Source organism: Chelonoidis abingdonii, chromosome 9, assembly GCF_003597395.2.
Source record: "Chelonoidis abingdonii isolate Lonesome George chromosome 9, CheloAbing_2.0, whole genome shotgun sequence".
NCBI lineage: Eukaryota > Metazoa > Chordata > Testudines > Testudinidae > Chelonoidis > Chelonoidis abingdonii.
In genome coordinates, this window is record NC_133777.1 from 15,965,327 (window position 1) to 15,977,592 (window position 12,266).

Consider the following 12,266-nt stretch of genomic DNA (forward strand, 5'->3'; position numbering starts at 1 on the left):
GCATGGCCATAGCCTGCTCTGGAGGGCAGGGCTGAGCGGCACAGCTGCAGCCTGCCAGCTCCAGAGCTGCAGCTGCTTTGGAGGCTCAGGGAAGAGCAGTGTGGCCAGAAGCGGAGAGACTCTGTCCCCGCCTCCTCCCTTCTGGCTCTGCTGCCTCTCCTTGCTCCGTCTGTTTGGGGGGAGGGGCTGTGTCCCACCTCTCCCTCTCTATACCCGTTCATAAGCTGACATCCCTTTTCTATGGTGCTTCCCTTTTTTACTAAAAAAATTTGGCTTATGAACAAGTATATACTGTATATCTTTAAAATATGGGTAATAAATGAAATCAAACCATTCTAGCCAGAGTGAGAGCTGTAGGTTTAGGAGGCAGCAATTTCTGTGCTCTAGTTCTCTCCTTTTTTAAGAGCATCTTTAAATCTTCTTCTGGGATAAACTGATTAACCAACTGAGTTCCTGAACGTTGCTTTAAGGATTCCACCAGCAAGGCACACTGAAATGAAAATTCAGATTGTTGCTAAGGTTAACAGTTCCTTTGCAGGCAATTTAAGTATACATTTTAAACAGCCACCTTACTATTCCTTATTTGTAATACAGCATCACCGACCTGTCCCAGTTGGGATTGGAGACCCACTGTGCTATGCACTGCACAAACACACAAAGAAAATTCCTGTCCTGAAGAGTACACAATCTGATTTAAAACGAAACACAGATGAGTGGGTCTAACAAACTGGACTGAGTAGGATAGAGAGGACAAAGCCAACAACAAAACGTTTTACAGAGATTAGCTATGTGAACAGTAGGTGGTTAATTTAAAATGATACAAGCAATAAATAAGACATATATCATAAGACTCTCCTGAATATCTACCTAGTTTTTGTCAGTGGAATCTCCTTCCCTCTGCATTTGCCTGAGCAACAAAGATACCAGAATACAATACACCTTCCTCAGGGTCTTCCATATATTAAAAACTCAGCTTTTAAACTGTACCTATATTACATCTGTGACAGCTTGGGACAACTGCATCTGCAACCCCCTCCATGGTACAGCCTACTCTAGGTTTCTTGGCTCCTCAGCCATCATATCTCTTGGGGGGAGACCCAGGTCTTTGTCCCTCCTAACTGGTTTTTTTCAAGGCTGCACAGTTCCTTATCTATAGTGTGAGCTCCCTGGCAAGCCAGATGGTCTAAACAGGCATGCACCTATGTTTTGCTTTCTCCTCAGAGGCTGTGAACATTTATAAGTTGCCACACAGACCTTTCTAAGCAAGCACATTTATTCTTAAGGAGAGAACATTACAGGAAAAAAACATAGTAAAACCAATCAAATAACCTACATACAGAGGTTCCATGTTTCCTTAGTTGATGAGGTAGATTTTCAATAAGGGGGGCAGATGATGAGGGGTAGATTTTTGAACATTTACCTCAAGGTGTCTAATTTTAGCACTAGTCAGAAAAGACGGTTACTCACCTTTGTAACTGTTGTTCTTCGAGATGTGTTGCTCATATCCATTCCAGTTAGGTGTGCGCGCGCCGCGTGCACGTTCGTCGGAGGAACTTTTACCCTAGCAACACTCGGTGGGCTGGCTGGTCGCCCCCTGGAGTGGCGCCGCTATGGTGCCGGATATATACCCCTGCCGACCCAGCCGCCCTTCAGTTCCTTCTTGCCGGCTACTCCGACAGTGGGGAAGGAGGGCGGGTGTGGAATGGATATGAGCAACACATCTCGAAGAACAACAGTTACAAAGGTGAGTAACCGTCTTTTCTTCTTCGAGTGCTTGCTCATATCCATTCCAGTTAGGTGATTCCCAAGCCTTATGTAGGCGGTGGGGTCGGAGTGAAATATGGCAGAATGTAAAACTGCTGAGCCAAAGGCTGCAGTATCTCTTGACTGTTGAACCAGAGCATAATGCGAAGCAAGGGTATGGACCGAGGACCATGGAGCTGCGCGATAGATCTCGTGGGTAGGTACACGAGTTAGCAAGGCGGCAGATGAAGCCTGAGCCCTGGTAGAACGCATGGTGATGTGGCTTGGGGAAATGTGAGCCAAATCATAACAAGTGCGGGTGCACGTTATCACCCAAGATGAGATCCACTGAGAGGAAACAGGTAGGCCTTTCCTTCGGACTGCTACTGCGACCGAGAGTTGGGGCGTGTTACAAAATGGTTTTGTCCGCTCAACATAAAAGCGAGCGCTCTACAGATGTCCAGGGAGTGCAATTGTTGTCCCCGTCATGTTGAGTGTGGTAACATGAAGGGCCGAAACCACCTTAGGGAGGAAAGCCGGGTGTGGACGTAACTGCACCTTGTCTTTGTAAACATAAAGTATGGTGGAACCACCATAAGAGCCCTGAGCTCGAAGACTCGTCTGGCCGATGTAATGGCTACGAGGAAAGCTGTCTTCCAAGACAGGTATAGCAGCGAGCAGGTCGCTAACGGGTCGAATGGAGGAGACATAAGTCTGGTTAAACCCAGGTTGAGGTCCCAGGTTGGGGCTGGGCAGCGTACCTAAGGGTGCATGCGCTCCAAGCCCTTGAGGAACCCCAAAACCATAGAGTGTGAGAACACAGAACGACCACCTTAGCCTGGATGGAAGGTAGAGATGGCTGCCAAGTGTACCTTCGGCGAACACCGCTAGGCCCTGCTGTTGCAGGCCGGAGGGTAGTCCAAAATAGAGGGGATCGAGACCCCAGCAGGAGTAAGATTTAAGCGTTTCGCACCTGTAGGAGAGACGCTTCCACCTGGCCAGGTACGTTGACCAGGTGGAAGGCATCCTGCCACCCTGATAGTCACGTAGGAGCCACACCGTGAGGTGAAGAAACTGCAGGTCCAGGCGGCGAAGTCTGCCGTGGTCCTGAGGTACAAGGTCTGGGTGGAGTGGCAGGGTAATTGGGCAGGCTATTGACAGGCCGAGCAACGTGGCGTATTAGTGCTGCCTGGAACACGCTGGAGTGATCATGATGATGCGCGCTCTGCTCCTGCGAAGTTTGAGCAGGACCCAATGAGCCGGGGGAACGGCGGGAAGGCATAAAGGTGTTGGCCCTTCCACGGCATGAGGACAGCGTCCGAGATCGGTCCCGGGGAGAGACCTTGGAAGGAGCAGGACCTCGGACATTTCCCGTTCTCGCGGTAAGCGAACAGGTCCATATGTGGGGGAAAAAACCCCACTTCTGGCCACAAAATGCATCACATCAGGCAGGGCGACCACTCATGAGACAGGAAAACCCTGCTGAGTCGAATTGCCAAGGAGAAAGGATGCTACCAGATTTATCGAGTGGGCTATGCAAAAGTCCCAGAGATGGATGGACTCCTGACAAAAGGAGGAGGACCACGTCCCTCCCAGGTTGTCTATGTAGTACATGGCCGTTGTGCTGGCTGTAAACACTGAGATGCTACGGCCTCGCAGCTGCTGCTGGAACCCCTGGCACGCCAGGCAGACTGCTCTCATCTTTGAACATTGATGTGGAACGCCAGCCCCTGAGAAGACCAAAGGCCTTAAGCTCGAAGGTTACTGAGGTGAGCACCTGAGCTGAGAGATGACGCCTCCATCGTCAGGGACAGTGAGGGCTGGGGCGGATAGAGCGGCATCCCTGCCCACACCAGGGAGGGAGTTAGCCACCTTCTAGGGAGCCTAGGATGCTCAGGGAATGGTGACTATGGTGACCATTGGGCCCCTATCCGGCGGTACGCCGATTTGAGCCAAACTTGGAGATGACAGAGGCAGAGCTTAGCGTGTTTGGTTACAAACTAGCAAGAAGCCGCGGGACCCGGGAGACCGAGACAAGTGGGAACCAGAGTGGATGTTTCCGTAGTGACCATCAGGCCTAGACATGTGAATAGGTCCTTGACGATGCCCACACGCTGAGTGACTTGTGTCTTGGAGTCTCCTCAGATAAGCCAATCGCCCAGATATGGAAACGCATATCCGGCGTCGGCGGAGGTGGGTGGCGACTACGGCCACACACTCGGTTAATGCCTGTGGGGCTGTAGCAAGGCCAAACAGCAGGACCGTAAACTGGAAGTACCAACGGTTGGCTAGAAAGCGGAGGTATCTCCTGTGCGGAGGGAAGATGGCAATGTGAAAGTACGCGTCCTTCATATTGAGGCGGCATACCAGCCTCCAGGATCTAAGGACAGGATAATGGTTCCCAGGGATGCCATGCGGAACTTCAACCTTAACATAAACTGGTTGAGTCCTCGTAGGTGTAGGATAGGTCTGAGACCTCCGTACGAGTCGGGGATTAGGGAATAGTTGCCCCCTTCGTCCATCGGCGTCTGCGCCTCTTGTAAGAGGAATTACGCCCGAGAGGAGTCCCTGAAGAGGGACAGGGTTGGAACAAATTGGAGGTGGCACCCAAACTCCACCATGTGCAGGGGACCGCGAACTGAAGTTGACTGGGACCACGCCAAGAGGAAGTAGGAGTGGTAAGCCGCTTGTAACCGGTACGCCGCCCTCGGGCGCACCTTTGAAAGTTCGTCTTTGGTCCCCGATCGTGATTGTGAGGGGCCTCGATCTTGGCCCTCTAGGGTCCTGACGGTCGTCTGCGACCACCTCAGTCGCGCCGACTGCCAAAGCCCGATCTGTGGCTAGGCACAGAGTGTGGTGGTGTGGCTGGGGACGGAAAGGCCTGCGTTAGGTCGTCGGCGTATGCATGCCGAGAGAGAGCTCATTAGGACCTTGTTGCCCTCCAGGCTTTGTAGCCTGGGGTTGATTTCACCGCAAAGAGGCCTTTACCAACAAATGGTAAGTTGTGAAAGGCCGGAGGTTTGAAACCGGAAGCCATGAGATGCTCCTCATGGTAACGAGGCCTGAAGAGAAGCTCTAGCCGCCTTTTTCCCTTCCTCCAAGAGGGCAGTGAACTCTTGGCCGGAGTCTTGATGGAGAAGCTCCATAATATTATCCCCCGTTATCCAGGTGTTATGATTATAGGGGCTAAGCAGGGCTTATTGATTTGCCACGCAGGGCTATAAGAGCCTTGCAGAATACACCTTGCGGCTGAGTAGGGTCATTCGCCTAGCCCCCTTCGATTTCGGGGCTGGCACCTGTTGGCCATGCCGTTCCCTTTTTCTTGACCAACTGAATGACTAGTGCGCAGGGAGGAGGACGGACAGACCAGTAGTCGTACCCTCCATAGAGTATCGGCATTCGCCTGGATGGTCCGAATAAACGGGTAGGGCCCCTCTAGCGGGGCAACCGGCGATAGAATGTCCACTACCGGGTCCCCTACCTCCGGGACCTCCTGCAGCTGGAGGTCCGCATTGAGTGCTACCCTCCATAGGAGAGCCTGATGGGCTCTCAGGTTGTTGGTGGGCACACCAGAATCGCGGTCCTGAGCATAAGAGCTGTCCGCATGGGAAGACACTGATGCGTGTCTGGATGGCCATGGAGGTGCTGAAAGATCATGGGCAGAGAGTCTGACTCTACCAGACCTTGCCCAACTTGGCACCTGGGACCGGTACCGCAAGGCGCACTGGTACCTGGAACGAGATCCGGACCTGCGACCAGAGCGGTGCTGGGAGGTCGACCGAGATCTCGAGGTTGGAAGCGGCTACAGGAGTCACAGTGCCTGTAGCGGTGCTGGGAGCCGGAACGGTGCCGGGATTATCGGGTCGGTGAACGGGACACCGACCTGTGCGGCGAGTGCGACCGGTGCCGAGGAGAGCAGCGTCGGGACTGCAAGTGGCGTCGGAAGCAGGAGTGCCGACGGAACTTGGACCGTCTGCGGGACCGTGATCATGAACGGTGCCGCTCTGCTGCGCCGACAGAGGATGGTCGTATCAAGGAGGCTTGCCAAGAGACTGTAGTAGCCGCACCGGCGGTGCCGGGGGTTCAGGCAGCATCCACTCTGTCACGGCAACGAGATCCCTCGTCGTTGGAAATGTCTCCGGTGTGGAGGGAACAGTAAGCTCGACCACAGTGTGTACCGGGGAGCTGTCAGGCACCGGATTCGACGGCCCTTGTGGGACCGGGATCGACGGTGCTGACGTCGCCGGTGCCTCAGCAGGTGTCGGTGCCGGGCGATCCGGCTTAGACAGGCTCTCTGTCCGCGGTGCAGTTTGCACGGGAGCAGTAGGAGCAGGAAGCTCGACCACGGCGTGCGCCGGGGAGCAGTCAGGCACTGGATTCGACGGCCCTTGTGGGACTGGGATCGACGGTGCTGACGTTGTCAGTGCCGCGGCAGGTGTCGGTGCCGGGCGATGCGTCTTAGATGAGCTCTGGCTGCGGTGCCGTTAGCACGGGAGCAGCAGGAGCAGGAAGCTCAACCACGGCGCGTGCCGGGGAGCGGTCAGGCACTGGATTCAACGGCCCTTGTGGGACCGGGATCGACGGTGCTGACGTTGTCGGTGCCGCGGCAGGTGTCGGTGCCGGGCGATCCGACTTAGGCGAGCTCTCTGGCTGCGGTGCAGTTGGCATGGAAGCAGCAGGAGCAGGAGGCTCAACCACGGCCCATGCCGGGGAGCAGGCAGGCACTGGATTCGACGGCCCCGCGGGACCGGAATCAACGGTGCCGGCGTCCTCAGTGCCTCTGCAGGTGTTGGTGCCTGGCGATCCGACGTAAACGAGCTCTCTGGCTGCGGTGCAGTTGGCACAGAAGCAGCAGGAGCAGGGAGCTCAACCACAGCGCGTGCCGGGGAGCTGTCGGGCACTGGCAGGAGGAGTCGTGGCTTTCTCAACCCCAGAGAGAGGGAGCGGTGCCGAGTCGACGTTGGTGCCGGTAACGGCCGGTGCCAGCGGGGTCCGGTGCCGAGGAGGCGCTTCTGTCCGCCGAGTAGCCAGCGCTCGGTGCAGAAGGTGGAGGGAAAAGAAAGTGCCGCTCAATTTTGTTCTCGGCTTAAACGCCTTGCAAATGGGGCACTTAGCTGTGAAATACGATCCCCCAAGGCACCGTAAACAGGAGTCGTGTGGATCTCCTGTCAGCAACGGCCGGAGGCCGGCCAAGCACGGACTAAGAACCGGTGAGCCGGGCATGGGCTCCGGCACCGGTTGCGGGGAGGGGCTACTCCCCGAACCCCGCTAACTATGGTTAAACTAACTATGCTAGCAAAGAAAAAACGCATAAGTATAGATAAATATATATATAAAAGGATTATAACTATATATCTAAATACACAAGAACTACGAGTAGCTAGGGAAGCGGAGGTCAGCTAAGCTGCGCTCCACTGTTCCAACGACCGACACGGGCGGTAAGAAGGAACTGAGGAGCGGTTGGGTCGGCAGGGGTATATATCAGGCACCATAGTGGCGCCACTCCAGGGGGCGACCTGCCGGCCCACCGAGTGTTGCTAGGGTAAAAGTTTCTCCGACGAACGTGCACGCGGCGCATGCACACCTAACTGGAATGGATATGAGCAAGCACTCGAAGAAGAAGAACCATTTCCAAGAGAAACAGGCACATCAAATGCACGACACTACGTTGAAAGTAATTTGAGAACAAATCAAATGTCCATTTTTGTTGTATATAAATGATTCCATATTATATTAGCTTAGTTTACAAGTAAAACTGATGGCAATGCAAAATCAACCCAGGTAGGAAGAATACATTTTTTATTACTTGTATTACAGCCATGCCTAGATGCCCCATTCTGCTAGGTACTGTACAAAGAGCGAGCCAGTCCCTGCCACAAAGAGTTTACAATCTACATGTGCAATACGGACAAAGATGGGAGTGGAAACACAGGTGTAGAGAGATGGAGTGACTGGCCCATGGATCACACAGTAGGACAAACGCAGAGAGGGGAATGAAATCCAAGCCTCCTGATTCCCAGTCCCAGTGCCTTATCCACTAGACTGAACTACAACTTGATTAGACTACACAGCAGAGTTCTGACCATTTTGTGTATCTTCATCAGTAATAAAGATTCTGCAGGACAAATTATGCCCACAGTTATATTTACTCTTTCCATTTGGGTTGTTGACAAATAATTAAGGGCATAATTTGGCTGCAGAATCTTTATTACTGGTGATGTGCAAGAAACACCCAGCTTGACTCTCAAAGCTCAGGCTGAGTTTACAGAATTAGCAGATAAAAAGAGCATCCTTTTACTTATAAACTCATCATATTTGATATGGACTCACTGAAACACAAACATGGAACACCACAAGGCCAGTTTTATAGTTGCTTTCCAGAGCAGAACTCTATTTTTACTTTAAACATTATTTTATATTATCCTAAATCATGCACTATTTTGATTGTGTAGCTAATGTCAGAACACCATCAACTGAATAAATATTGTAGAGCTATTTTCTAAAGAAAATTTAAAATGGTATTTTTTAAAGCATACCTTTTGGGAGTAGTTGACTGCTTTTTCCATTTCAGACACAATAATACTGATATCATCACTTTCATAAATACCTGGTAATTAAACATATGTTTATCCATAGGTAATTATTTTAATGAAAATATATTGCAACTTGCAGAGCACACAAAGAAATCAACAGAAAAAGAGAACAAAAAAGTAAAGTGTATACTTCATAAGGGCTAGACATAATTTATCCCACACTTCATAATTAATTAAAAACTTCACAATGTTTGTCTTTAGAAATGCCTATCCAGAGTTGACTTATGATTACATTAGTTTCTAATTAGCATATACTTGATCATAAGCCGGTTCGTTTATAAGCCGACCCTCCCACAATGGATAAGTAAAAATGGAAATTTTTTATAACCTGTTCATAAGCTGACCCTGTAATTCAGGGATCAGCAAACTTTGACTCCCAGGCCATCAGGATAAGCTGCTGGTGGGCCGAGATGGTTTGTTTACCTCAAGTGTCTGCAGGCACAGAAGTAAACCTAAGTAAACAAAGTGTCCATGCGTGCAAGCTGCTTACCCTGATGGGCCGGAACAGCAACTGGTGGGGAAATTTTTTGGAGGGAGAAGCTGGGGGTCAGAAAAGTAACCCCTATGACCACCCCTTCATGACCCCACCCATAGCCAGGGACCCCCAAACTCTCCCCATCCCATCCCTTCCCACCTTATCTGGGTAGGATGTGTCTGGCCTGGCTGGAGCTGCTCCGGCAGGCTAGAAAGCGCGGCTGCAGCCTGCTTCGGCAGGCCAGACTGGATGGCATGGCCACAGCATGCTCCAGCGGGCTGGCCCAGATGGCACAGCTGCAGAGTGCTCTTGTGGGCCAGGTGGCACGGCTGCAGCCTGCCAGCCCTGGAGCTACAGCTGCTTCGGAGGCTGGGGTGAGAGCAGTGTGGCCAGAAGCGGAGAGACACTGGCCCCGCCTCATCCCTTCTGACTCTGCTGCCTCTCCTTGCTCCCTCTGTTGGGGGGAGGGACTGTGTCCCACCTCTACCTTTCTATACCCATTCATAAGTCAACACCCCTTCTCTGGTACTTCCCTTTTTTACTAAAAAAATTCTGCTTATGAGTGAGTATATATGGTAGGTTCTAAAATACTAAAGTACAGAAATCCTGCATCATTATTAAACTTTTATATTGCGGTAGCATCTAAAACCCTTAACTGGGATGAGTACTGTGTCTATTTCAGTGCCAGTATAATAGCTTCTCCTTTACACTGTGTTAAGATATTTATCTTAGGAAACAGTTGCATGTAATAGTGCATTACAGACTTGCCCAATAGAGGAGGAATGTATTAAGATCAAAGTTAAAAAACATACCTGTTTCTCCAAACCAATGAAACCTTCCATTGGCAGCATGTGCTATTTCTCTAAACGTGCTGGCGGTTTCATTTGGACTGGCATAACGAGATGGAATAATGCCACTGGGGTCAAAACCATTTACACTGAACAGACAGACATGAAGCTGCATATCACAACTGCCACAGACATCAGCCACGTAAGTACTAACTGCATGCTACAAGACAAAAAGAAAGGCTACCATCATCAACTTCAGAAGAGTGACTATTTTATTGACCTGCAGGGCCAGCTGGTGTAAATCAATGTCATTCCACTGAAGTCACTGTATCCCTTCATACCCACTGAGGATCTGACCCTCAGAGCTTAACTTTAAGTAAATGTAGTCTAGAATTAGTTACAGAACTGATGAGAGATTTCTCCTTATAATTTAAATCTTCTTCTGTCTGGAGAAGGATGTGTGGCCTGGCTGAAGAGGGAGTGGACTGTTGTCTTCTCCTGCAGAAGTGGCGGGGTGTGGGGGGTGTTGATGAGAATTTGCCAGATAGAGGCAGGAGTGGACAAGGAAGATCCTGCTGTCACTAGAAAAGGAATTTACAGTGCCAGTGAGTGTTGGGGGGTAGGTCACAGAAAAAAATACAGAACCTTTTGAGATTCACCCAGCAATATTTCCTGCCTTGAATTATATAAGAATGAATAATTTCAGGAGGTGAAGTCACAGATCCTGGTTTGGTTGATGGGCTTACTCATACGAAAGACAAGTGTTTTATCACCAAATTACAGGAAGGAGCTGAAAAAAAGTTTGAGATTAATTCTGAATAAGCGATAAATATTTACAAAGAATATGCAAAATTTTGTATTGATACCTACCATCTCCTGGTCAGGAACTCCAGTGGTAAGCAGATAAAGTCCTTGAGATACATGTTTGTCTTTATCTTTGAGGTCTACTTCCACTGCTCTTCTTAGAGCACTCATGAAATTTCTACTGCCTTTGCACTGCAGGCTCAACACCCACCTAGAAAGAGAGTTTTACTAATAATCAGAATGCAAAGAAGTAATAAAAGTTACTAAACCCATCGTCTCAAACTAAAATCTCACGGTGATGCACTGGAATATAGAAACGGCTTTTGAATTATGACACTCAGCAGAGTCCGATGATACAATGGCCCAAGTGGATTAGCCTAATTTTTGAATTGCAGCCACAGCAGCAAACTAGTCACTCTGAAAAGGGTCAAGGCACAGTTTTAAGGCAGAAGGATTATTAATGCACATTATATAGGAAAGCTGTAATATGAGATTCCATGTTAACTCACAATTCTACACATAATTCCATTCAGTTACATCTGTGCAGGTTTTCTGAAGACAATGGGACTGCATAGGGTCAATGAGGGCATAATTTGGCATGCAGAGTGGTGCCAGTATATATATACTTCTAAATGGAGCACGATATGGAAATAATTTCAACACACTAAATATTAAATGCTATCATGATGTTTTCACAAGCCATTTTTCAGAGTAGAACTACACAAACTGTAGTACAGCACACCATACTAAACTTTAAATCTTCAAAATTGTTCACTTCTTTGATTAAACCTGGTTCTATTCACAAATATAAGCAAGTTAAAATTTGATTGTACCTCCAGGCACTTTGTAAATTTTCTGGATTACAAGGAACCATTTCAGGTTTCCAAGACTTGATGTCACTTCCAAATCTTTGGAGAAGAAAAACAGCAGTTACATTTTCAAATTATAGATCACAAGGGTACAATTCGTCATGCGTCTGATGAAATGGGTATTCACCCACGAAAGCTTATGCTCCAATATATCTGTTAGTCTTAAAGGTGCCACAGGACTCTGTTGCTTTTTACAGAGGCAGATTAACATGGCTACCCCTCTGATAAAGGGTAAAATGTAAATTCCCTAGAAAAAATCTAGCATTACAGATGTTTGTCGTCCGAAATCAGTTTCTGTTTCAAATCACTGAACATTTCACACCTACCTGTGTATTAAGGAATTTTAGCATTGTTGTATACTAGGAAAAATACTATTCAAAGTTCACACACTATTTTATTTATGACTCTTGTAGATTGCAAGAGGGATTTTGCAGTGGAGGGACCTGAGAAACCCAATTATTTTTTAAAATGTGATGTTTTTGACTCTTGAATTTTGCAACTGTTCTCAATACTATAATATGCACAGTATTTGTTATTTGAAATGTGCAAATCATGCAGGATAAACATCATGAAGTAGATGATGATCCTTAATTACCAGACTGGCCACTGTATATTTCAACTATTTAAAATAGTGATACACGCAAATTAGGGTGGCTTTCATAGGCTATCACAAAAATATGTAAATCATCATCTAAATCAGATAAGACATTGACAATCTTCAATAGCTAGTCAGTCACCTTTCATGTCATTTTTCTGTTTAGCTACCAGTGTACTGCTTGCCCACAATGTGTTATAGGTAATTGTTTAAAGAAAAATATTTTTTATCAGTTACTTACGCTATAATATTGAAGAAATCCTTGTTTGACATTTGTTCTTCAAGTAAAAGTCGCAAGGAATGTTGGATATGAACGATGTACAAGGAATTTGTTACAGAGATATCAACAAGTATAACAACCCTAAACAAGGAACACATGCCTTAATTAAAAAAGACCCA

The 12,266-nt window shown here is 48.5% G+C and overlaps 1 protein-coding gene across 9 annotated transcripts in view; it reads right to left on the minus strand.

Moving 5' to 3' along the window:
• The window catches only part of VWA3A (von Willebrand factor A domain containing 3A), a 78,728-nt gene that overhangs the window by 36,160 nt on the left and 30,302 nt on the right, over positions 1-12,266 (minus strand). For 6 of the 9 annotated variants that reach the window (XM_032802105.2, XM_032802101.2, XM_032802102.2 and 3 more), the window contains exons 17-22: positions 12,109-12,228; positions 11,237-11,311; positions 10,470-10,614; positions 9,624-9,819; positions 8,280-8,350; positions 332-490 (exon numbers count right to left, since the gene is read on the minus strand). In XM_032802105.2, coding sequence (XP_032657996.1) covers positions 332-490; positions 8,280-8,350; positions 9,624-9,819; positions 10,470-10,614; positions 11,237-11,311; positions 12,109-12,228 — 766 coding nt within the window. The remainder of the gene's footprint in view (positions 1-331; positions 491-8,279; positions 8,351-9,623; positions 9,820-10,469; positions 10,615-11,236; positions 11,312-12,108; positions 12,229-12,266) is intronic. The other 3 variants (XM_032802106.2, XM_032802107.2, XM_032802108.2) reach the window with 3 other exon arrangements.